The sequence below is a fragment of the Manis pentadactyla genome, chromosome 4 (assembly GCF_030020395.1).
Source record: "Manis pentadactyla isolate mManPen7 chromosome 4, mManPen7.hap1, whole genome shotgun sequence".
In the NCBI taxonomy this organism is placed as follows: Eukaryota; Metazoa; Chordata; class Mammalia; order Pholidota; family Manidae; genus Manis; species Manis pentadactyla.
The window spans coordinates 172,046,625-172,073,229 of record NC_080022.1 but is presented as its reverse complement, the minus strand read 5'-3'; the positions used below and the strand labels follow the sequence as shown (position 1 = coordinate 172,073,229).

The 26,605-nt window shown below is 49.3% G+C and overlaps 1 protein-coding gene across 7 annotated transcripts; it reads right to left on the bottom strand.

Moving 5' to 3' along the window:
- Positions 1–1,796: 1,796 nt before the first annotated feature.
- Positions 1,797–26,516, bottom strand: DCAKD (dephospho-CoA kinase domain containing). Of its 7 annotated transcripts, XM_036882978.2 has the most exons (6): positions 26,284–26,516; positions 24,959–25,023; positions 9,102–9,326; positions 8,532–8,735; positions 5,032–5,119; positions 1,797–3,001 (listed from the first exon to the last, which is right to left on the bottom strand). In XM_036882978.2, the coding sequence occupies exons 3-6, from the start codon at positions 9,211–9,213 to the stop codon at positions 2,710–2,712; spliced, it is 696 nt and encodes a 231-aa protein (XP_036738873.1). In that variant the 5' UTR covers positions 9,214–9,326; positions 24,959–25,023; positions 26,284–26,516; the 3' UTR covers positions 1,797–2,709. The 7 variants fall into 7 exon arrangements, 6 of the variants coding, with proteins under 6 accessions (XP_036738873.1, XP_057357519.1, XP_036738874.1 ...); XM_057501536.1 differs by lacking the exon at positions 24,959–25,023; XM_036882979.2 differs by lacking the exons at positions 24,959–25,023; positions 26,284–26,516 and adding an exon at positions 18,761–18,888.
- Positions 26,517–26,605: the final 89 nt, after the last annotated feature.

Genomic DNA, 26,605 nt, shown 5'->3' with positions numbered 1-26,605 from the left:
TGATTATTTATGCCTGTTGGTTACCTGGGTCCCATGGCTCAACCTCTGAGCCTCCGAAAAATCCTAGTCCTACCTCCTCCGCTCCTCACAGAGTTGGGAGATTTCCAGGCGATAACCCCTGAAAGTGCTTTGAAATTGTAAAGCTCTGCTAATTACCCTAGGGTCAGCCCGGGCCTGGGGATGGGCCTGCCTGCCCCTTCATCTCCCACCCAGAGGCCAGTGCGTCTGCAAACCTCGCGGGCGGCATTAACGCTGGATGCCTGCCAGGGTGGAAAGTCCAAAGTGAGGGATGGAGGCGGTGCCCAATGGCGCGTCTGGAGCGTGGGAGCCGGGGTCTCGTGCGGGTCGCGCTCGCGGAGGGGGATGGGGACGCATCCCTCCGCCCCACGGCGCCAGGACCACGAGGGCCCGCAGCTCCAGTAGAGGCCGCGGTCAGCACAGCTTTTAATTAGCGCCCGGAGCAAGGTAGCCTGTTCCCGCTCCCGCCGCAGCTCCTCGGCTGGGGGATCTGGGTGTCGGAGGGAAGGCGGGACAGCGAGGCGGAGAAAGTAACTGATCCGGGAGCGCCAGCCGCGGAAGCCCTGTCCCAAGCCGGGCGGGTGCTGCCACCTGCCGGCCAGAGGGGAGGCCGCTCGCTCGGGAGTAGGGCTGCGGCTCCCAGGTCTGGCTCCTGTTTCAGGGGCTTTGGAATCCTTACAGCGGTTTAACTTGGAAGTCACGCCCCTGGGAAAGTAAGCGTTCCCTGAAGGTCGCCAAGCCTGAGAAAGGGAGGCCGCGAGGGAGGCAGGAGGAGAGGAAGTGGGGGCTGTGGCAGGACGAGGTCGAAGAAGTACTGGGTAGTATTTTCTCCACATCTTCCAGTCAGGTCATCCTCTGACATTCTTGCATCAAGACCTTTACAGTTTGCAAAGGTCTCCATTGCTAAGATACCTTGACGTAAGCATCATGAAGCATGCATGATAAAAGAAGCTGGAGCCAGGGGATCACCTAAGTAGGAGATAGAGCCCAGCTTCAATTCCAGGGGGTCCCAGGTTGCTTCTCTGCAGGGAGGCTCAGGGGCTGTGCAGTGGGCAGGGTTCTGAGGCCTGGCTCTGTGGCCCAGGTCAGGTACCCCCATCTCTCTGGGTCTGGAATTGGAATGATGAATGTTACCTATAGAGTGTCACATATCGAGCAAGGGCCCAGCACATCAAGGACATTCACGAGGAGACATTTTCTCAACGGTCGGGGTAACAGGGCACTGTAAGGGGTCCATACCTTGTTCTTTTACCCCTCCTGCCACGTCCCACCAAACTGGGGAAGCAGCTGCCTTCACCTTTCTCCTCCTGGCCCTCACCGTAGCCTGCTACCTCCTTGTCAAGCCTTTATTTGCCCCTCTGGGGTTTGCAGTGTGTTAATGAGCTGGTCTCTGAGGTACCAGCAGTTCCAGGAAAGGGGACACAAAATATGGCCACCACAGCATTTACATTTGTCACATTCACTTCTGGCCTTAATAGGCTGCCGGCCACAGAATCAGTGCCTCAGCAGGCCTGCCAGCTCTGGCAAGGGAAAGCTGATGTCTACACTGGTCTAATTGGGTTGGGGAAGGAAGATGGATTAAGTGGGCATGATGCTGCCCCAGCACCTCTACCCACCTCTCACAAGACACACCTGGCCGTAGCTGAGTCCTCCTGGGGCCCGGCAAGTGAGAGGCCTGAGCCTTGGTGTGGAAGGAGGCCAAGAGTAACCCCCAAATGCTACCCAGTCTGGGAACCCGTCGGTCCACAGCGCTACGGGCACAATGGCAGTGCAGGGCATTCCCGATCAACACACTTTATTAAGCACCAATGGCAAGTCAGGCTCTGCACCAGGAAAACAGATGAGTAAAACACAGTCCCTGCCCTCAAAGGGCTTCCAGGGGAGAGACCAACTAGCTTTTGGACGATTACTATATCGTGGATTAAAGTAAACCATAGCGGGGCCCAGAACACCTCCCAACCTGGGGCTTTAGGTGGTGCCTCAGCTGGGAGTTAATCAGTTGTGGGGGCAAAAAAGGTATTCCAGGTGAGGGAGCAACATGACAAAGGCACAGAGGTGAGAAACATGTGAACTACCAAGAGTTCAGAGCTAGGAATATTTGGGGCGGGAGCAGGAGAGCTGGAGAAATACTGAGGTGGGACGGTGGGTCGTCCCAGAAGAGGCCCGGCCTCTGCCTGGCTGCAGCATCAGCCACAGCGAATCCACTGTATCCTGGCTCAGGGCTTTGACTTGGCAGAGAAGGGGGCAGCCCTTGGTCCATAATGGTCTCTCATGGTCTGCATGGTTTTGGCCTTGCTGAGACACGTGCTCAGAGAGGATTCTAGCCCTGGGAACTTTCCTCCCAGCTTTAACCACTGGTGAAGACCACAGAGGCAGTTTTCCCCACCTCCACCCACAAGCAGTGTAACGGCCCCCCACTGTTGCTTTCATGCCCCACCAGGGACACTGTTCTGTAGGTGATTCCAGAGGGAGGGGCCCTGGGGAAGGTGGGAAGGACTATCTCCTGACAGGGAGCTGTTTCTGTACCTCAGACAAGATGCACTCCAAAGAAGGGGTGGCCCAGTGCAGGGCTCCAGTCCAGATTCAGTGTGTGTGTGTCTGTGTGTGTGTGTGTTTATTAAGGGGGTGAGAAGGAAACAGGATGCAGCCTCTGAGATCAAGGCCTGGTGCTTCCTGCCTGGGAGTGCCTAGCTAGGGGGAGGGCAGGAGGTAGTGGGTAAGCAGGTAGAGGAGGCTGGCAATGCCCGCCAGACCTGTGAGGACCCCAAGCCTCAGTGGTAGGTACTCCAAGGAGCGCTCCAGCTCATTATGCAGGAAGATGACCTGGTGTTTGGTGATGCTCCACTCTCCTGAATTGTCTAGAACGTGGCGGGCCATGTGGGCCTTCTCCTTCAGGGGCATCTGGGCCTCGATCCGGGCCTCTGCGTCCTGGTGGTTCAGGTTGTTCCGCTGCATCAGCCGTGCCAGCTGTGTGTCCCGGTCACTAAGGACAGGGCAAAAGGGCTGCTCAGGCACTGTAGACCCCAGCCTCCCTCCTACCGGTAAGTTACAGGAGTGGGCAGCCCCTTTCCCCGAATCTATTTAGGCTCCCACAGCCAGGGAGGGAGACCCAGAAGATTGCCGGCTCCACCTCACTCCACTGTGAGGACCCTAGTAGCACTATGGGCTACCTAAAGCCCTTATTATAAACAAGGACAGGAAAGGGCTACGGCAGCTGTTTTCTGCCATCTGGGTCTCTGTTTTCCACTAAGCTTAAGATTTCCTAGCTATAAGAATGGGAGGATTTGATCACCTGGAATCAGCTACAGCCTGGATCCCTGGATGGGTGACCTTTATGGAAAGGCCTGTGCCTGTAAGCTCAATGCTTCCTATAGTTCCCCTGGGCCTGCAGCATCAAAGATAGCCTCCTGGGCTACCACAAAAACCCTTCCTCGCCTTCCTACCCCCACCCCTGTACATGTAGCACAAAAGCACCATTCTGTGAAGGTGGCTGCCATGCTTGATGGCACTGATGATGTGGGATGGGCAAGCATATTATTTCCAACACACCAAAGGTAGTTCAACAGTTAAAGAATTCCATGAGGGGATCCTGATTTTTGTAAAGTGTAGATCCCATTTATGAAAAGCAAATAATCACTCATTCATGTATCTCTGGTATCTCCTGTGAGCTGTACACCCACATGTGCTGAAAATGGGGCACAAATGGCACCCAGGAATCTGGCAAAGCTTCCTCTGGCTGCTGAGTGGGGCTGGAGGATTTCCTGGAGAACCTGCTGGAGAACAGGCAGATTCTACTAAGCCCTGCTTCTTTGTCAGGAGCCACGCTGTCTCTGCTTTTTAGCAAATAGACCAACCTGGAAGGAAAGTGCCAGAAGAAGAAGGTGGAAGGGGTAGGCACAGGGTGATCTGTTGACTGCAGATGCAACCAACCCCTGTTCTGTTTTCTCATCTCCACTCCAAGCCCAACCCCCACCCCTCTGTTTCTGATCCCTTGGTACACAGTTCCAGTTGTATTAAGACTCCAAGGCAAAGAGAATCCTGTCTTCCTGGAGTTTGCCTGGCCTCAACTGATAGTCTTTCACAATGGAACAAACCAGAGGTTGCAGGTTTACATGGAGAGACAAGTGCCAATGGGGGTCACCAGGCTAGTGGATCCCGACTGGGCTTTACATAACAAACATCAGTGGGGAGCAGGCGGAGGGCAGATGATGCTTTGGATACTGAGCACTCCAGGCCCCCCCCAACCGACCCTCAGTGTGCTAGGAGGCTCCCACTCATTAGTCTCTTGAGAGCTATCCTGTGCTCAAAATATCTGCAGAGTCAAGTGCCCACCTCTGTCTGCTTATGTGAGGGGTAGAGTCAGGGAAGCTTCTGGGAGGCAGAGACACCCTGCAGCTTCATGTGCTCTCTCACCCCATTGGGACTGTGACTCATTTTCTCTGACAGTTTGATCTTCCTGGCTTCATGTCCTGGGGGACCCTGACAACAAAGCTCCTTCCTTAGCTGGGCTCTGGGAGTTTCTTGCCCACAACTTCCTGTTCGTAGGTGATGACAATGGGTGACCTGGACAAATTCTGTAAGCCCCCTGAGTTTTCTCTTTTGTAACTCAGAGGCATCAACTCCTTCTGTGACCACTTTGTGTTGAAAGGTGAATTGAGGGAGGTAATAAATGTGGGCGCTGTTTGGAAAGTTGAGAAGTGCTACGGGAAGGCAAAGGAATCCAGTGAATAACACTGTTGTTCACAGCAGGGCCTGGCATTTGGGCTGAGGTGCTTCTAGTAGCCAGCAGGGGGAGCCCTTCCCAAGCACTAGAGAAGCCTACCTGGGGGCAGATCTGGGTCAGGAGCAGAGGTCGGTTTCTATAGGCTCTGGGCACTGTTGCCCATCCCATGCCCACTGGCCACCTCAAGGGGAAGGAGTAAAGCAATGTGGGCCATTTCTCAGGTACACACCTTACTCCACCCTGACAGCCTCCGTAGGGCTGGGCCACGCCAGACCACACCACACACTCACCAGTATACCACCACCGTGTGCTTCATGAACTTGAGCAGCTTCTTGTTCTCAAACAGCAGGGGGATATCCAGAATCACATAGCGGTATCCTGGGGAGAAGCGGGAAACCCACAAGTTCAGTCCTGTATGCACACACTAAGGACTGCCTGTGTCATGCCTGGGAACAGAGTTAAAGCCACGGGCCCCTGCCATCAGGGACACCCCAGCAGTGGGAGAGACCTTCCAAAGAGGCATAGCCTGAGCGCCAGGCAGTTCCAATGCCATTCACAACAGAACGCTGCAGAAGGTCATTTTTGACTGGATGATAAGGGGAGACTGTGTAGAAGGATGGCATGCATACTGGTCTTGAAAAGCTTGTAGGACTTCTGATACTTGAAAATGAGGGAGTGGAGGTGAGGGTTCCAGAAACGGGGACCAGCAGAGCACAGGGAGCAGTGAGGCACTACTACTTCGGCTGGAGCGAAGGCCTCATGCAATGTGAGGTGAAGTGGACAAGGCGGTCAGGGCAGGCACAAAGAGTGTTCACCTTAATCTTGAACCCAAAGAGTTGTTATTTCTGACAGGGAAATGACACAGCCAGAGTTGTAGGAGACTGGAGAGGATTTCCAGGAGCAACTGGGCCCTTTCTGCCCTACTTCACCCACCTTTGCTAAAACAATTTAAAAAAAGAAAAGAAAAAAAAAGATTCTCCTCTAAGAGTCCGGTATGTCCATCACTACTAGCTCCCCATGAGAGCAGCCCCAATGGAAGGCTGCTAATGGGTGTCACAGGCAGACCTCCAGCCAGGAGCTGCAGGGGCTGGTCATGGTTCTGACTAGTACTGTATAACCGTGGTACCATATAACAGCAGTGAGGTAAAGGCATTGGGTGGCCCTCGCACTACAAGCCAAGGCCAGTCAAGGGCGGCACCCTCACCTACTGTGAGCCGCCACATTCCTCGGCTGCCCGCCAAGGAACACTGTGGGCTACTCTCTCCTAGTTCTCTATGCCCGTGACCTGCCCTGTGCATGTGTGACAAAGCTGGCAGGGGGCCAGCAGGAAGGGAAAGGAGTGGGTACTGCTTCTGCCCAGAGATCCCAGCCTCACTTGGATGGTATCCCACTGTGAAAACTTCCGACCCAAGAACCAGACACACACCACACCAGTTCCCAGGGTGTCAAACATCACACCAATTCCTGGGGTGTCATGGGGAAACTGGCACTCCAGGTGATGCAGGAACAGGGGTGGCGACCCAAGCTGCTGGGTTTCTGTGCCCCAGGAACTTCTGCTCAGGAACCGCAAGAGCAACCTTTAGTTGAATGAAAGGGCTCAGAGAACTGGCTCTGATGACATGCCTGGGTTTATAGCCACCACTTTCCTACCATGTGATCTGGGGCCCATAACAAGCTCATCTGTGTAAATGAGTGGAAAGACCACCTACTTCCCAGGAGGATGGTAAGGATCAAATATGCAGAGGTATGTAAACCAGAGCATCCCCCTCCCCCAAGGCCCTCCCTGGGGTGGGGAGGCGGGTGGCAGCACTGGTTCCCCCACGCTCCTCCCAATTCAGAATGGGAGCCAAGACCAGATTCTCTCCAGGCCTCTTATCTCCCTCTCCTGCCTGCTCCTCTCCCCTTACTGTCCTTTCTCCTTGACCCTCTTGGGAGCTCGTGGCCAGCTCTCTGGTGCAGCGACAAAGGGCTATTCAGCTGTCACATCCCTCCTGCTTGATAAGCTCTGCAAACTATCCTGACTCTATTAAGACATCCGTCTGCCTACACAGAGACCTCCCCAACAGCTGGTGATCTTATCTGACGTTTGATTATACCAACTTTGACAGTTGTATTTGTTATACTCATCAGGGAAAAACTGGGACTGTGGAAGCCACAGCTGTCGTCCCCATTTTTCACCTTATCGAGCTGAAAGGAGCTTTCTGGCTTTTATATAAGTGGTGGCGGTTGGGGAGAGGGAGGCCGGGTGGATGACACAGCGGAGAACTTTGGAGCGGGTGACATTATCCAGTGCCTCATTTCAGAAGGGGAGGGTCACTGCTGCCTCAAAGCCCTGCAGATGGACTTGCAGCTGGCTTGGGAGTGAATGTAAAGGGCAGGATGGAGGCAGAAGGCTTCACTCCTGGGTGGGGTAGGAGGGGGTCCTGGCACAGACACAAGGGACGGGACAAAGGCAGAAAGAGTCCAGAGACTGTCCTTGAGGGAGAAAGAGTGGAGAGAGGCCTGCAGCAAGGTGCTGAGATGCAAGCCAAAGTTGGTCCCACAGGGAGGAGGTCTGGAGCCTGGCCTCATCCTGGCCAGACCTGGGGAGAGGGGTTGTGGAGGGTCAACATCACGGATGTCTGTCAAACTATCCCTTTCCTTCTGTGGGAAGGTACTAGCCAGAGGGAGATGGGGCTGGGGAAGGTTCTCCAGTCTGTACATGAGAACTTGAGAATGAAAGAATAAGGTGTTTGGCTGTGATCACAGTGCAAAAGCTGGAAGAAAACCTAGAATGCTGGCCCATATGGACAGGAAGGAAAGTTGCAGCATCATGACCGACAGTGGGAGACAAGCAGCCAGGCCTTCAACTCTGAGGCCCAGGGTGGAGGCCACATACGCCAAGGGCAGCAGGGAGATCCGCAGCGGCCTGAGGCAGCCTCTGGCCTGATCTCAGGCTGCTGCACTCTGCTCTCCCACTTTCAGTGATCCTGGACAGTGGCAGGTCACCCCTGCCCAGTGCTATACAGAAGAACAGGGCTTACACCATGGAGGAGGGCTTGGGAAAGGCTTCTGCAGCTGCAGAAGTTTCTTGCCAACTGACCACACACCCTTGCTCTTCAAACACCCTCCCCTTCTTTCAGTCCCCACTTACCACCTGGCTGTCCCTGCACGTGCCAGACGAACTCCTTCTAGTAAACCCCAGCTCCAAAGGATTATTCTCCACTTAGAACCCCTCCCCTACCTCCCACGGCCATCCTGGACCCTCCCTAATGTCCAGTCTGCAAACTTTTTCCCAGGCATCCCAACAAACACCAAATCTGACTCTGACCATGGTTTACATTGTGTGGTAATCAACAGTCATTGATGGGGACTTTCAGGCCCTCTACAGCTTTTTAAGGCAGCATGATTAGCCTCAGTATGCAGATGAGGCAACAGGTGGAGGGCTGGCTCCTTTGACAGCCACACAGCTAGAACCTATGAGGGCCAGGACTTACACCCAGGTCTCAGAACATCAGCTATTATTATGTTCATCCGATGAGAAAAATCAACTTACTTCCTGGGGATCATGGCCCAAAGCCTCAAGTGGCTCTTCTCATTAGATTGTCAACTCCTTAAGAGTTGAGGGACACGTGCTTCTTTCCTCTGGGGCTCTGTGTGTGCACGTGTGGCAGGGTGCCAGTGATCAGTATGAGCTCAACAGCCTGCATGACCAGCTCCCCTCACCCTGGCCAACCTTTCTGCTGAGAAGGACCCTGGCCCTGGAAGGAGGGGGCTTTGCCTCACCCCTATCCCAGGCCCGGGGGCTTACCTCGGAGAAAATATTTGAACATCTCCTTCATCATTTCCTTGCGGATCTCAGGGTGAGTGATGGTGTTAAGCAGATGCCGCCGGTCGGGCTGGTTAAAGATCAGGTCCCCCAGGACCTTGCGATCGATGTTGCCATTTTCCAGTAAGACCTCAGTGCCAAAGGCCTCCACGATGCGCTGGTGGGCAGGGTATCCTGGCTGGACGACTATGGCATGAGGAGGCTGGGTCACTCTCCAGAGCCTCCAGCTAGCAGAGGCCCCCAAGTGACTAGAGGCAAAATGGTGGGGGTACTGATGGGGAGGGTTGTTCAGTTGGAGCAAAAACAAAACGAGGAGAGGACAAGCAGGTGAGACAGCAGAGCACACGGAACCCCAGGGTGGTCACGGTCACGGGGTGAGGTGAAGGAGAGGGGAGAGTAAACAGAAGGGCAGGAGGACAAGCCACAGATGGCCCACGGCTGGGAGGAATGCCTTGCCCTCTGCTGAGGCCTTGAAAGGACTGACGGAAAGGTGCGGCACGCTGGAGGAGGACGTGGGGGAGCTGCTCACAGAACCCCACGGCCCCCACTCACCCAGCCGGGCGATGACGTCCACATCAATCACTGCACAGCCCAGGTGCTGGAACACCTGGGCCACTGAGCTCTTGCCCGAGGCAATGCCCCCGGTCAGGCCCACCAGGAACATCTTCCCAGGAAAGAGGGAGTCAGTGAGCCCCAGAACCAGGAGCTGGAATCACCGGTGTTGCACGCATGCGGCTGATGGGAACTGCCCACCATGGGAGGGCCCAGAGGACCGGCCTGTTGGAGGAGAGGCCTGATCAGTGTTGGGCCAGAACAACTGGGGGAAGGGGAGGCAAAGGAAGGGAAGGGCAGCACAGCCGGGCCGGGCAGAGTCAAGACCTGAGCTTGGGGAGCTCTGGGCCCATCCTGAGACAGAAAACTCCAGCAAGGCTTCCAGTTTCTTTAAAAAGCACTCATACAGAAGACAAATGAACACAGTATAGTGATCAAAATGCTGAGCAGGCAGAACAGGGTCAGATGCTCTAAAGCAAAGAGTGCTTTCTGGAGGTGGCAATACCCCACCGCTGGCAAACTTCCCACACAAAGGGGACCCCTATCCCTCTGTAGTGAACCCAAGGCCCATTTGCAGATGGCCACAGTGCCCCCACCCCCGGCCTCCACTTTAGTGTGGGGCACTGAGGCTCACAGGGAAGAAACAGCCTGTCTGCCCCTCCCTAGCACCTGCGCTAGGCCCACCAGGGAGGCTTATCTAGAGGGAGATGACTAATCCCCCCACCTCAACAAGAAGTGGCCCAGTGGTTTGATGGCCACTAAGCCTGAGGTATAGAGAAGCATGGATCTTGCCAAGAAGGAGTATGAGGAAAGGAAGCCAGGCCGCAGGGAGGTAACTCTGAGCTTGGCGTGGCAATCTGTGGCTCTGACTGAGCAGCAGCAGTGGCACAGATGTCAGGAGCACGGACCTCTTCAAATCCAGTTCCTCCACTTTCATGCTGCGCCAGTCACTTGCCCCTTGAACTTCAGTTCTCCCATCCATAAAACGCAGATGACAGAACCTGCCTCATAAGGCCGGTGTGCAGACTGAATACAGAAAATGTATATGAAGCCCTTGGTACACTGCCATTCACATGGTAAGTGCACAGTCAAGGAAGGGAGGATACAGACATGGGGTGGAAGGTAGGGGTAAAGTCATACTGCAAGGCACAGAAAGAAAAAAAGACTTTCATGAAGCTAGGTCCCCATTCCTGCAACCTCAGACTATCTCACAAGTTCTTTTAAAAAACCGCATTGCATTTTCTACAGTAAACAGGGTTACCGTTGCTCCCAGACTGGAAGAATTAAATAGAAAGCCAGGTCTCTCCCATCCTTCCTTCAGTGACAAACCACTTCTCTAGGACCTTGAAATGTGTCATAGGCCTTTTTTTTGGTAAACAGATTTACTGTCCTAATTACACTTTGCATGACCTTATACTGAAATGAAAATGAGTTTGCCTCCCCTGAGGACACACGGAATGACGGTAGCTTGGGGCAGTGAGGGACCAACCTAGTTTAAATCTGCCCAGGCTCTTCCTCACCCAGGGAAACCAGAGGCAGAGAGGAAAATATTCACCAGAGTCTTATCCAAATGGAGAGACTTAACCAAATTATTAAACCATTTATAAAGCACTTCTCCTCATTCTCTTGAGACTAAAGTCACCCCAGGTGGTCTTCCTCCAGTTTACAAAAAGAGTTAAGGATAAGGTTCCGTGGTCAAAAGAAAAAAGAAAAAGTTGACTCACTTGGCTGAAGCTTTGAAATGGAAAATGCAGCAACTGTCATGTCCTTAAAGCAACAGCCCTGCTTCTCCGCTGCCCAAGACCAATCTGGAAGAATGGGAAGGGCCTTGGGGAGAGACCGAGGCCAGGGAAGCGGCGGGCCAGCTCTCCACAGCACTGAATGCAAGCCCCCGTCTCCTGGCCACCTGGCTTCGCCAGACTTGGTCTAAGGGGCCTGGAAGACCAGAGCTGAGCAGAATTCAGCTCCTGCTGGTGCTCAGGACCAGGACCCTCTGAGATGTACTCAATCAGAATCTGGCGAGGGAGCCACTAGGCAGCTCTGCTGTGTAAGGGGGCTTGGGACTGATTCTTCATTTACAGGGGTGGAGATGGAGGGTCAGAGAAAGGAAGGAACGTGGGGAGGGCCAAGGCTGTTAGAGGAGACCGGATGGGGTTCAGGACTCCTAACTCCGAGTTTAGATTCTGACTTAATGTACCCAGGAAATGAAAAATTGACCTTTAGACTAAGTAAGAGAAAATGATGGTGATTTTGTCTATAAGCAAATCAACTCAGCCAAAGAAAAATGATTTGATGATCATATTGGTGTTTTCCTCTGCAGAATAGGAGGCTGGGTCTTATGGACAGCAACCAGGGCATAGACACAAATTCCAGGCTCAGCTCCGTCCCAGGCTCTCGGGGTAACCTAATGAGTATCTTCCCTTCTCTGTGCCTTGGTTAACCATCTGTGGAAACAGACCAACAGCTGCTTGACCTCCGTCAGGAAGGCAAGGGGGATCGAGGAGCACATGCCCAGGGAGGCTCTGGGCCCCTGGCTTGAAGGGGCTGGACAAATAACAGCTGCTTCCGCCCACAAGCCCCCCACGACTCCCTCCCTCACTCAGCACTGACTAAGCGCCTCTGTGCTTCGCAGCGGTGCTAGGCCAAAGGAAACAGAGGTCACGTGCCCCAGGAAACTGGAGGGGCAGACAGTAACCAACGAAATCAGCCAAGAACAGAGCACCTACAGGTGAGCAGTACTCACGGGGGCTGGGGGTGAACCACAGGTCTGCTCACGGACCTGCCCTGGATGGAGCTGCGGCAAGAGCCCCCAGTCCTCTCAAAGCTCAGCAGGGATGCAATGAAGTCTTGTGTTCCCAGCTGCCTCTAAGTCCCACCCGGGCCTGTCTGGCAGCTCCTCTGCATACACTCACAGAGAAGCAACTACCTATGGTAACCTGTGTTCACAATGCTCTTCCTGCTCTGGTTCAGAAATCATCCTTCTCCAGAATCCAGTCCAGTTTCCCCTCTTTACACAGAGGCAGTGGGAACCTCACAGCAACTTTTCAACCTGGCTCTGATGTGAATCCTATGAAACTTCACGGAAGGGCAGAATCCCAGGCCGCACCTTAGCCTGCTGAATCTCCATCTAGGGTGGAGCCCTAGCAGCCAGCCAGGCCCCAGAACTGCTGCTGGCATGGAAGGTTGAGGCCCGGAAGTTGAGGTCTGGGACTGCAGTCTGCACAAACCCGCCTGTGTGGCTGCAGGAAGCCTTCCTCCAGTCTGGCTGAGGCCAGTAGGTGTGTTATACATGAGAAACAGCTGAGCCCCCACTGCCTGCCCCTCTCTGAGCCTCAATCTGCACACCTGTAAGCAAGGGGCTGAACTTCCAGTTCTAACAGCACTGGCTCCAGGGGAGGCTGTGGCATTTTCTTCCTCCCCTTCAGTGGGTCACTTCCCAGTCAGTAGGTGCTCAGTTGGGTGACCAAGAAAGACACAACTGTTGGTGGCCGGGGAATCTTCCTCAATACCAAAAGCCGTTCACAGAGCTGGCTTGGCCGGAGTAGGAAGGGCAACACACTTAGTCGCATTGTAACAGAGAGAAACTAATGCCCAGCACAGAAATGGAAGCTGAGTTCCCAGAAATGGGGTTCATCAGCCAAGACTAGATTCCAATCCCAGAGAAACACATCCAAACCCTTTCCTTTCCCTTATGTCAGTGGGGAGACAGCAGGGTGTAAAGAAAAGGGTAAGGATTTGAGTTAGAGAGGTGGTGTCTCCAGCCTGTGAGGCGATGGTCAATTGATCGAATTCTACTGTCTCCAAAAATGGTGTATCCTTCTCATCGAGCTTCTCCAAACTGCCTTTCATTTCTTACCTCTTGGGCCCCAACAGCCTGGAGAAGACGAAAATACACTCACAGAAGGGCAGTCTCTCTCAGAATCTCCTCTGGCAGTGCTTCTTAAGGAAAAATGAGTGAGCTGCTTCACAGGCCTCCCAGCAAAATGCCCCACTGCTCATGCTGTCTGCCCAGGCTCTACCTTCAGTAGACCCCACCCGCCAACCCAGATCACGAGCACCTCATGCCAACCTCTAGAGCAGCCTTATGATACAACCTGACCCTCCAGACCCTGCCTTACCTCTCCCAAGGCAGCCAAGGCCACGGCTGGAAGCGGACACTTGATCACGTGACTTTCCTGCTTAACCCTTCACGGCCTTCTTCCCTCTCCTCCTAGCCTCTCAGAGGTCTCTGGGCCCCACGTGACTGGTCCACTATTGACCCCTCCACCCCTAGCCAAGGATCCTTGGCTATGCCGACACTCGTCACCCGCCTGCCTCTGTCCCTCAACATGCAGGCTCCATGTATGCCCAGTGGTGGGAACCATGCCCATCACACTCACCTGCTGGCTAACTCCTCCATTTAGTCTGTGTTCATTCCTTCCAACTAATCAGGCACCAGGCACTGTTCAAAACCAGAGGGCATGTCACCATAAGCTTACACTCTACCGTGGAGGGGCGGGGAGTATACACAGCTAAGTCCACAATAGGTGTGGTGGAGTGTGATAGGGGATGTTATTTTAAATGGGGGACCAAGAGGGTCTGAGTGAGCATGGGGGCTCATCACGGCTCCTTCAGGGTGCCTCATCCACCCCCCAACTCAAACCAGGCTCCTGGTCTCTCACCACTCCATTTCCTCTCTGTACCTTGTACCCATCATGCTTTGTACTTTTGTGTGACCATTTCAATGTGTTAGATAAAATAAGCTCCATGAGGCCACATGCCATGTACAGTTTGTAGCCATCTCCAGCATCTAGCATAGTGTCTGATATCCATCTGTCACACACCACATGAGTACTATCAGTCAGGTCACTTAACTTTTCTTCACTCAGTTTCTTCATCTGTAAAATGGAGCTAATGGACCTACTTTTGAGTTGCTGTGAAGAGTGAGCTAATGTACAGAAAGTGCTTAGAGTGCCTGGCACACACTGAGCCCACACCAATGCTCCCTGTTAAGTTATGAGAGAGTGTTTGATAACTCTTTATAAATGAATGACTAAATGAGTCCATGACCAGGGAAGGGGAGGGGAAACACCTGGGGGTCACAGTCTCCTGTCAATGGCAAAAAGGAGGCCGGAGCCACCTCCCAGTCTGCTCCTTTTCCCATTAGAACATGCTGTTTGCTACTAACAAATACCTCCTGGAAAAAAATAGAAGCAAATAAAACACCCAATGGGTTAAACAGAATAAGGAACTGGTATTTGAACAGACCCTCTTTCTTTCCTCCCTTGGGAGAGCTCAAGACTTAAGACAGAAGCAAGTTTTATTGCTTTGCATCACCCAATCAACAGCCCAGACCTCCCTGGACCCAGGCCAGGACCTGGCTCATTAGCTCTCAGCTGTGTTTCCTCCTCCTCTTGCAGCCTCTCAGGATTTCACACTGGCCACACCTGACCAGCCGGACACTTCTCATTTGCATTGCTTTCCAGAGGGGATATATCCATTTTGCTCTAATGATCAATATAATCATTCATGAAAACAAGTCATTCCCTGCCTTGGGACCCAATTATATTCTCGTGGAACCTGTAGTTGTAAAAATGTATTATTTTCCAGTTAACCAGTAAGTGCTTTTTATCTATGGTTTTCCCCACTCCTAATCTTTCATTATTGGTGAGAGGTTGTGAGTCCAAGTTCTCTTGTCTGTTGGGCCTATTAAGTCACCACTTCCTCCAGGCTGCCAATTACCTGGAGGGAGGCGCAAGAGAAGGTGCTGGAGGTGTCTCCTCTGCCTTCTCCCCTTGCCATCACCAAAGGGAGGGAAGAATAGGTCTCTCTTCTCATTCTTCAAGCACACACCATCCCTCCAGGGAGCTTTCAGGAGTGGGCAGGGAGGCTGCCTGGATTGGGACACTATGCTGGCATCTACCCGGAAGAGGGATCACAGGGAATGCCAGCTTTCAGGGGCTGTGACATCAAAGTCCTCACTTGGATCTCCGCTCAGTCCTGTAACTAGCTGTGTAGCCTTGGGCAATTACTTCGGCACTGTGGATTTCCGGTACCTTGAGTATAAAATGGGATTACTAATGGCTATGTACAAGGGTTTTGTCAGGTTTAAATGATGTGACATATATCACGATCACCTCATCTTTCCCAGCTCCATGCGTGTGACACGTCACAGTTACGGCAACCCACTCCATTTCCCTCAAGGAAACCTCCATCCTGCCAGCTGCTTGGGCGGAAAATGTCGGTCTCCTCCTGGCTCTTCTCAGTCTTCATCCAACCCACCAGCGCCCCCTGCCAGCTCAGCCTCCCTCCCACCTTCACAGCCCAGCCAGACACCTGCATCAGCCACCACCACCATCCTGCTCCCGGATGACTGCGGTGGCCTGAGTGACCCTCCTGCTGCCATCTTTGCTCCTCCTCAGTCCATTCGTAATAGAGCAGCCAGCACGATCCTTTAAAAATGCGCGTCCAATCAGGTCACCCCTCTGCCAAACCTCGGAGGGAATGCCTCCCTTCTCACAGTGCAGGCTAAGTCCTTCCAGAGTTCTGCAGGCTTCATCAGACACAGGCATCTTCTGCCACCTCGCCCTTGATCTCACCAATCCACGCACACTGGCCTCCGTGCTGCTCCCTGACCATGCTGGGCACACTCCCACCTCAGGCCTGTGGACATGCTGGTTCCTCCACACGGAAAGCTCTCCCCGAAGAGCACTGAATGGCTCACTCCCTTCTCTGCCCAACTGTCACCCTAACAAAGACTGTCCTGAATATATAAGACAGCACTCCATTTCACTTCCTTCTTACTGTTCCACTTTTCTTCACAGCAGTTTCCAACTTACCATCACCCAACATACTATATATATATGTGTGTGTTTATTTATTGTAATTTGCCACTCTCCAGAATCTGGGCAGTACTGTATCCAAGGCATTTTTAAAACTGGGCCTGACAAATAGAAGGTCCTCAAAAAAAATTTGTTGAATGAATACATAAAGCATGCAGCAAAATGTCCAGCTCATGGGTAAGCAGGAGCTCAACATGAACTATTTAAAAATAACATTATCTGTTCTATAAAACCTACTCTTGAGAACCACAAAACCTTTTCCACATCATATCCCAACCCCACATCTCTGGGGTGACAATATCCTGGGTTCACCGAAGAGGAAACTGAGGCAGAAAGTGCCTAGGAAGGTGAGTTTCCCACAGGCAGGAACTAGGATACCAGAGCAGCTACCCCCCATCCCACTGCTCTCTCTGTGCCACCCACATCCTTGACTTCATCAGCAATGCGGTCGGTCCTTTGAATCTATCCCAGTTCTAAAGGTGAGGAAATGGAAGTTAAAAGAAGTTATCTACCCTAAGTAGTTAGTGTGTGGTGGGAACCCGTCAGATGCATGAAGTTTCCAAGGGGCACACACAGGTGCAGTTTAAAAGGAATAAATTTCCAACTCATCCCTAGCGTCTACATGTGGAAACAGCCCAGCCTTGGACTGCAGCCTCTCCTTTCCCAGGTGCCCCTTCACAATCACCCAATCTCTCAGGTTTTGGAGAAAGCCACAACTACCCACCCATGCCAAATCTCACTAAAGTGCATGGTGCCACAGTGCAAATTTCCCTGGCACAACAAAGGAAGCTTCCAAATACCAGCATTCCTGCTATGTGACTGCCCACAGCGACTATGTAACAAATCCTCCAGCTGAGTCAGGTAGTTTCCAAATCTGCACCTTCAATTAAAGGAGGACCTGAAAGAACTGTCTGCTGCTAGGTCATTAATAATTGATTCCAATGATAGAGCACTGTGATTTTTTTTTTGGCTCATAACTCAGAAGGTGTTCAAAGAATTGAGTGATATTGCCACAACAAAATACCTTCAAGTCCTGTGTATCTATTTACATGAACCAATTTTTTCAATGCTCACAGCCATGAAAAGCTCTGCTCTTTCTAGTAAAATATATGGAGATGTACATGAATTCAAAGAAGTTCCACTCAGCTTATTAAGAGAAGCATTTCAAATAAGACGTTTAACAATTATCAAAATTGTTTTGATCAATTGTGTATTTTACAATTATAAAAACTCAATCCAAAAGACATGTTTAATATTATGTCCACAATTTTAAAAAATGCTTTAAGTTTTTATGTATTTTTGTTGCAGAGAAGTAGGATGACAAATCAAAGGCTTTCAAGCACACAATCTAATATACTAGAAAAAAATTGGGTGGAGCAAACTTAAGTTCAAAGAGAAACAAGGAACATCAAATTTCAACAGTTAAATAAAAAACTGATCCTGTATTTCTTTCAAAGGATGAGGGAAATCAAACCATTATGGTAGATTGCACTGCAGACATTTAAAAGCCTGATGTAACAGTTTCACTTTTAAAATGTCAATATTTACAATTAACCAGAAATCATATCTTTGGCAACTACTGACATTTTCAGAGAAAAATTTTAGCTATCTAAAAATGTGTGAATGGGTAGTTTTCAAAACAAAGTTAAGCTGTTTGCCTGCCTTCAGCTATCAGCCCTCATCTTTTCTCTTAAGGCACAGGCACCAAGAGAGGCTCTGAACCCTTTAAACATATTACCCAGGACAGATTCAGACCTTGATCAAGACAGATGAGGACATGGTGAGAATTTAGGGTCCTGATAAGAAAATAACGCCCCAACCGTCTTGTCCATTTTGTACTGGAATCTCTCTTTAGCATTTCACCATTTCCGGAGACCTCTCTGCATCCTGCCGAATCCATCTCGTCTTTTTGGGTAAAACCAGCCGTCCCTTGCCCCCAACATATTCAAAGTCTTCCATTTCCTCATCTCTAAAATTAGGACTTAATGCCAGGGTTTATTTGGGTAATAATTTTCCCATAATTGAGGGAAAGAGAAAAATCTTTTAAAACTTCTAAGTAAAAAACGCCAGAGGTGCTAACGCCTCCATTTGGGAACTTGGGTAAGAAGAGAAGCAGGCAGTCGGGTCGCCCTCTTTACTAACGGATGAGTGGGAATTCCACGCCGCCGCCCAGGCCTGAGGGTCTTGGCTAAAACTTTACTACCTGGCTAGCCTCCTGCGGAACACGTAAAAGAGGGGAAGCTGAATCTCAAAAGCTGAGATAATCATTCAGCAGAACAGAAGCTACCCAGCAAGGCACTTCCCATCCACCTTCTGAAATAGGCATCATTACCATTTTTCAGACGAGGCAAACTGAAAGTTGGAAAGGTACCCAAGGCCACCAACTGGAAGTGGCAGAGGCTGGATTCACAAGTCAAAATTAGATCTTACCACAAAGTTAAAAAGTGTAGCGGCTTTGGACTGAGCCTACTCTTGAATCTCCGCCGCTTTCTAGTCGTAAATCTTTCTCCGTTTCCACGGCTTAAAAACAGATAAATTAAACCTTTCTTGGGGGAGAGGGGGTTGCTGTCAAAGCAATGAGCCATAGATGCAAAACCGTTTACAGTGGCTGCTACATAGTATGTGCCCAATAAATTGTATCAAAGCTTGAAAAAGGGCGCGTACTACGTTCACCTCTCAGCACGATTGGTGCGCCTCGGGCAGTGGTTCGGTTCGACCAGAGCCCTGCCGGGAAGCCGGGATGCCTAAAAGAACAAAGCAGCCCTAGAGGGTTGCCGACCAGCCCGGGCATCCCCGGAGCCCAGCGGATTCTACCCACCCGCTAGGCGCGCTACGTACCCGGGACCTCTGACCCAGCCTGGTCGCTCGCCCAATCTCAGGGTCGCTTACTGGGGAGGTCCTGGCGAGCAGGCGGGGCCCCCGAAGCGCACGCATGTGGACCGGACATCCGGCCAGCGGAAGGGGCGCGACCGAGCGGGGCAGGCGGGGCTTGGAAAGAGGCGGGCGGGACCCGAGACAGGTGGGCGGGCAGACGCGTGGCCCAGCAGCGATGCGCTGGATGGGGACTGCAGGGTCACTGCTCCCTCAGAGCCAGAGGCCTCCCCAAGCCCAGGAAAAAGAAACCCTTAGAGTCCTAACTTCAAATTCGGGCCTGGCCATCATTAGCTGTGCAAACTCTGACAATGGTAATGATGACAACGGTAGTTAACTGAGCACCTTCCACCTGCCAGGTCCTAGGAGCATTCTGTGGGCATTATCTCACTGAATCTTCATAATCGTTTAGGAAGGTATTGTCACCGTCCTCATTTTACACAAGGAACTGACTTTCAGAGATTAATCACAGCTCACATTCTATCCATACAAAACTAGCAAGTCACTTTCCTCCTCACTGTCTCTATTAAATTGAGGGTAATCGCTACTGTGCTGCTTGTTGAAAAAACTGGAAATACATAAAAGCATGTAATGGTGCCTCACATACAGTAGATGGTCCCCAACTCCTACCCTGCCTCCTTTCTCCCTTCTTAAACTACCTCTGCTTTCTGCTTCATTTAAGGTAGGAGTCTTGCCTACCTTCACCACTAGCATCCCCAGAGCCTACAATGGTGCCAGGCATAATAGGGTTCCAATACATTGAAGAATAAAGTAATTCAACATCTTTGACTTCCAGCCCCTGAAAACTTTCTCCCTTCAACAGCACCTGCTGCTGTCACCCAATAAACAGAACTGCATCTCATGATCAAATGGGCCATTTTGTCCAAATACCTATCCGGTTGGTGTCTGAATTTCTTCATCATCCCTGCTTTCTATACATGGACATATCCAGTGTCTGAACTGTCTTTCAAGACAGCTTCATGTTGTCTTTTAAGTCTAGTCCTGGCAGTTAGGAAGCTTTCCCTCAGCCAGTATCTCTCTTGGTTTTAATCCATGGGGTCAAGCAGAACAATTCTAATTCCTATTCCATAGAGCCTGATCTAATGGCCTGGTCCCCTTCCTTGACTAAACAATTTACAGATAACCTAAATTTGTGGTTCCCAATCTTTTCCCTACTCCTGACACATCAGGATCCCCAGCCAGATTCACATCCATAACAATGGCTGGCCATGGCAGTGATAGGGATAAGAACATGCCTGCCCTTCCCCAAATTACCAAGGTCTTCCTAGGGCAACAGTTAAGAAACCCCTGCTGATGATCCTGCTTTTTCCAGAAACTGTCTTAGAGTATCATGAGCAATTGGTATACACACAGAGGCCTTGTATTCTAAGTAGGTATCTGTGTGGTCCAATCTGCCAATAGCCGCTGCATGTCTGCTCTGGGACAATCCTAGAAGGCTGCAGGGCTGCTGCAGGGGCCTCAACCCAGGCACTTCCTCCAAGCTGAGGCTCTGCCTTTGTAGTTCTGAGGTGATACCATCAAGGGCTTTTTTAGCTCGAACACATATCCTCCATTATTCAGGGTGGCAATAATAAAGTTTGAGCTGGCTCTAGCTGCTTACACAATCTTGCTTCATCCTGACAAGGACCTGAATCTCAATAATCTTTGAGCCCTCAGCATTTAGCCTGATGTCTAGAAGACCAAGCTGCTTCAAGTTGTGTTTGATGAACAATCTTCTGAGTCCAATAGAGGGGACTCCTTTGACTCCTGGGTCTTTGACTCTTGGTTCTTAAAATTAAACATACTTTCTTTATGTTTATTTAAAATAAATATTAATATGCAATTAAATTTATACCTTACAAATATCATTAATATTTATCCTTTATTAGGCAGGTGTAGAAAAAAGAACAACCTCCCATAGGTTGTCACCAGCAAGTCCAAACTCCAGGCCTTCTCTGCCTTGGCCCCTGATCACTCCTCCAGACATGTTTCCCCTTGGGAAAGGTGAAGGACGAAGGTAACTTAGATGTGGTACCAGACATGATGTTACAAGGCCAGGTTCAAGTCTGAATTCATTCTAAGCAGTGAAATTTTGGACAAATCACTGAACATGTTTTCTCACTGTAAAACAGGAATAACACCTGCCCAGCTCTTTGCACAGGGTCAAACAAGACAGTTAATGGTAGGGAGCAAACAAGATAGCATGTTAGCACATTTTATGAGCAAAAAGGCACACTACACAAATAAGAGAGGCCATTATACTATGTTCCTGCCTCTGCCCTTTGCTTGTAACATTTCCATACCCTGAAGGCCTTATCCCTTCTCTCTCACCATTCACTAACACATTAATTAATTCAACAAATATTAATCAAGGGCCTACTGTGTGCTGGCCAAAGGGATACAGAGGTGAGGAAAATCCAACCTGTTCTCTTCCCACACAGAACACAGAGGCTTGTAGGGGGAAATAGCTGCAAAGTGTTAACCACATAAACAGAAGTAAAACTGCAGCTGTGACTCCAGGTCATGAGTGGGCCCCCAGGGCCCCCAGAACCTAGGGCTTAAGCTGCCTCCATGGCTAAGTTCAAAGTCTGCTTTATTCAGGAAGCCTTTCCTAACAATGCTGTCCCAGAGATCTGCACCCCCCCGCCCTACCCTCAGCTTCAGTTAATTTATCTGTCTAGTCCATTTAATCATACCCAGTCAGGCCTTATTATTTTGTTTTCAAGTGTGCCTGGTTCCCCCAATTTCACTGTTAAGTGCCTTTGGGCAGGGAATGCCTGGTTCAGTCTCTCTTAAATCCCACAGCACCAAACAGAAGGCCGAGCCCACTGTCTCCAGGCCCCTGTGTCAGGGGCTGTCACAGGGAAAGAAGGCTACCCTCCCTGAAAGTGAGTTCCAGGGGAGATACGAAGTTGCCAAAGACCATGTTCCCATTCCTTAGTTCACAACTGAGCCCACTAGCCCTGTTCTTCAGAGAAAAAACTCTCTTCCTTAGAACAGCCAGGCTGCTGCTGCCCAGTATCTTTCACCAACTAAAATTTTGATCATATTTCTCCCCAGCTAAAAATCCTTCAGTGGCTCCTGAGAGTCTTTAGGACAAAGCCCAAACTCCTCAGCATGGCATCCACCTCCCTTCCAGGTCTGATTCCTGACTCCTCCAGTCTTAACTTCCCAAATGCTCCTCATGCTCTAAGTTCCAATCACATGATTCTCGTTGCAGTACCTCAAAAGCACCTTACTCCAGCACAGCAAGGAAACCATGAACAAAACAAAAGGCAACCTGTTGAGTGGGAGGATAATATGCAAATGATATATTCAATAAGGGGTTAATATCCACAATATATAAAGTACTCATACACCTCAACACCAAGAAAAGAAATAATCCAATCTAAACATGGACAGAGGACCTGAATACACATTTTTCCAAAGAAGACATACAGAAGGTCATGACACATGAAAAGATGCTCCACATCACTAATCATTGGGGAAATGCAGACCAACTCTGCAATGAGATTAGTACCTCACACCAGTCAGAAGCTAGTATCAAAAAGACAAGACGCAACCAGGGTTCGTGAGGATGTGGAGAAAAGGGAACCTTCAGGCACTACCAGTCAGAATGTAACGTGGTACAGCCATCATGGAAAAGTACAGCGGTTCCTCAAAAAGTCAAAAATAGAACAACCATATGATCCAATAATTCTACTTCCGTGTTATTTACCTAACAGAAACAAAAATACTAATTTGAAAAGATACATGCACTCATATGCTTATTGCAGCATTTACAATAGCCAAGATATGGAAACAATCTAAGTGTCCATCAACAGATGAGTGGATAAAGAAGATACAGTACACAAATACAATGAAATATTACTGAGCCATAAAAAGAAATCTTGCCATTTGCAATATGGGTGGACCTAGAGGGTATTATTGTAAGTGAAGTAAGTCAAACGGAAAAAGACAAATCCCTATGATTTCACTTTTATGTGGAATCTAAAAGACAATACAAATGAACAAAGGAACAGAAATAGACTCATAAATACAGAAAACTGGTGGTTGTGGGGGGGGTTGGCAGCACAGAAGGAATGTGCAAAATAGGTGAAGGGGGTAAAGAGACACAAGCTTCCAATTATAAAATAAATTAAGTCACAGGGATGAAAAGTATAGCATAAGCAATATAGTCATTAATACTGTAGTAACTTTGTATAGTGACAGATGGTAACTAGTTATTGAGGTGAGCATTTTGTAATGTATATAAATGTTGAAACACTATATTATACACCTGAAACTAATATTGTCTAAACTATACAGCAATTAAAATGAAAAAAAAAAGAAGGCCCCTATTCTCAGGCAGCTGGATTTTCACATCTCATTTAGAATGTTCCTCCCATTTTGTCTGCTTCCTCTATGAAAACTCAACTCAGCTCTTTTCCTCCAGGACTCTTTTCTCCAGCATAAAGCTCTCTCCTCTAGGCCCCAACTGCCTCCTGTATTCCCCACTCTCTTATACAGACTGTGCTGTGACTGTCAAGTCTGTAATACCTACCAACTCATGGAGTGCGCCCAGGGCAGGGACTGTGTTGTTCTATCCCTGGTTCTCTAAGCTCCTGCCATAAAGCCTGGCATGTGGTGAGTGCTCTGAAGTGTTGAATAAATGAACCACAACCTGGCTCATGCCTTCCTAGGCCATTTAGAAGAAAGGGATTTCTGATATGTTGGGAGTACAGTAAGGGCCTTGATCTATGGTGGACATCATGAGAAAAGCTTTTCCTTGATTATCACAGCAGTAATGCTGACTTTCCGGGAAGGAAAATGATAATTGGGTTTTGACGGTCCCAGACACTTTACTAAGCATTTTGCCTGCACTGTTTCATTTTACAGATGAGGACCCTGAGGCTCAGGTTAAGTGACTTACTGAGGTCACTCATTAGACAGAGGCAAAGCCAGGATATAGAACCCAGGGAGTCAGACTCTGAAGCCTCAAAAAATCAAAAATAGAACCACCATATGATCCAATAATTCTACTTCTGTGTTATTTACCACAGAAACAAAAATACTAATTTGAAAAGATACATGCACTCATATGCTTATTGCAGCATTTACAACAGCCAAGATATGGAAACAATCTAAGTGTCCATTAACAGATGAGTGGATAAAGAAGATATAGTACACAAATACAATGAAATATTACTGAGCCATAAAAAGAAATCTTGCCATTTGCAATATGGGTGGACCTCCTAACCACTATATTCCACTGTCTCCAGTAACATGAAGGGATAATGGGGGTATCTACACTAGGAGAGATCCAAAATCTGCAGAACTTCAGACATATCCCTCAGTCACCCCCTGAGCCCCACTACCTTCTTATAATGCTCCTGCCACAATGAGTGGATAGGAGGAGCCTGCAAGGCAAGATGGCAGAATCCTGTTATTCTAGAGTGATGAGGTACTCAGAAAGCTGGTAATGTTTATCTTGGAAAAAAGAATTTTAGGGAATCAGGTATTAATTGTACAATACGTAACAAGTATCTATAAAGACGCAGGATTATGATTCTATATAACTCCATAAGGCAGAACTTGGCCAACTTTCCACCAATGGAAGCTGTTTGAAAGTGGAAGGCACTCTCTTATGAGGGAGTGTGGAGGAACAAATACTCTCGGAACCCCAAGAAAGCATCCATAGGGCCAATTTAGGAAACTCTACATTGCGTTGTTTTGGGTGATCATTCTGTACAAGTGTAACTGTAAACTCAAAAGTAAACTTAGGCACCAAAATCACATGTGGGAATATTCTGTTACCAAGTGGTCATTTTTAAAAAGTGTCACAAATTCTCAATTTCTTTTTAAAAATATAAAGTTTAAATTTTATTATAGAGAGACCATGGGTCCTATAAAATCTAAGTGAGGATTCTAACTTGAAAAATCCTAAGACAGAGACAATAAATGCCTCTTAGTTCCTTTCTAACTCTAAAAATTCTCAGAGGTGCTGGATTCCAGAACTTTGGACCTGTACTTGCGTTCTGACCTTGGACATGACAGTCACATTGCCTCCCCACCTCCCAGAAAGGCTCTCCACTGAGCAAAGACTCAGTTTGAATTAAATACAAGGCAGAGTATCTCACTTAAGCTTTGAACTACAAGAATGGCAGGATCCACAGAAACCAGCACCTTCAATTCCTACAATCAGACTTGCTTGGTTATGTTTCATTAGCCTTCATTCAACCTGTGTTTATCTGTGAGAAAAGAAAATACGGGGTTGGGATTAGAATATAGATGTGAATTCTGGTTCTGCACTGAGGTATCATTGTGATACATATTTTTTTTGCACATACAATTTTCTTCAACTCCCCTTCACTATTACTTAACAAGGTCATGTGAGCTACAACAGATGAGACACTTAGAAAAGTTAAATCCATCTAACACATGTAACACTTTGTTGTTATTATTTCTGACCTCCTCTTGCCTGCAGTTGTATATAAGGTATCATGACTTATATACAACTTGGCCCTGGAGAAATGAATGTGGGTGACAGCTCTCAACCTGAGCAGGTTTCTTTGTCTTCCAAAGTCAAATATAAATGATTGGGGATTATCTGATGCTTTGGATCATATTAACTTCTGCTCTTGTCACTAATATAAAAACGAAGAGTTGATAATATTTAGCTGTTTCATTTGTTTTGTTTCTCTGAGTCAGATGGAACTGTTTCTCCTACTTACCCTCTTTCCATGTTGAGAGTTTCCCAAAGGCAAAGATCATTTCCGTTTATGACCACAGAGCTCTCAATTCTAAGAACTTGTGCTTCCCTCACCAACCACCACAAACCAACCTGAATGGGAAATCTCTAGGAATGGGCACCATGTCTTCCGCTGTCTATTCAAGACTCAAGTGCAATTACTCTATCACAGGGGTAAGAGGCAAGGAATAGAAGCATTCAGTCAAGGCTAAAAATAGATTAAGATGTCCAATTACCTTCTAATAACTGAATTCTTTGGGTGGATGTATCAGACAATGGGAATTTTGTAGTGGTAAAGAATTCAGAGAGCCTAAGGGCAGACAGGTCCAGCTATGTATACTGGTTTTGTCACATTAGCTATGTGACTGAACTTTACCAACCAGTCTTGGCCACATTTGTCTGTGAAAAACGGGAATAATAATAGGACCCACATTCTAGGGATGTTGAGATTAAATGAGACGGACGAAAAGCCTTACCCTGAGCCCTTACACGCTCATTAAAGAGTAGCTATGGGGAGCTGCTACGGAGAATAAAAACGACACTATGTGCGGAAGGATTTTGTGGCGACCAGTACCCCGAGGCCAAGGCCCAAGCGAGCATTCTGGTGTCCTGGCTCAGGGTCAGCGCTCTGCACAACTACAAACGACCAGGGGCCGCCCAGAGTCTCGAGTGAAGAAAGTAACCAGGAGCCAAACTGGCTTCTTGAAGGAAAGCCCCTCCAGAACGGCCCAACGCATTCGGGCTCAGATCTCTTACTTACCCGCGAATGGCAACAGGCCTTAACGACAGCCAATGACCAAGGCACTAGCAAGAGCTGGCTGAAGTCAAACCTCGGATTTTGGAGCCTCCATGTCCGAAACACTAAACCTGCACCGAACTACAATTCCCAGCATGCCATGCGGCCGCCTGAGTCGGCTAGGGTCGGCGCGCCAACCTTGTGGCCCTTCTTTCCTCACACGCGGCCAAATGCCCAGGACTTCCCGGTAGCTCTTGGCCCCCAACCCAGGGCAGCCGCCCCTTATGATTTCTGGGTATTGAAGTCCACGTTGTTCCGGTTTCTCGGGGATGACCCGCTGCTAGTA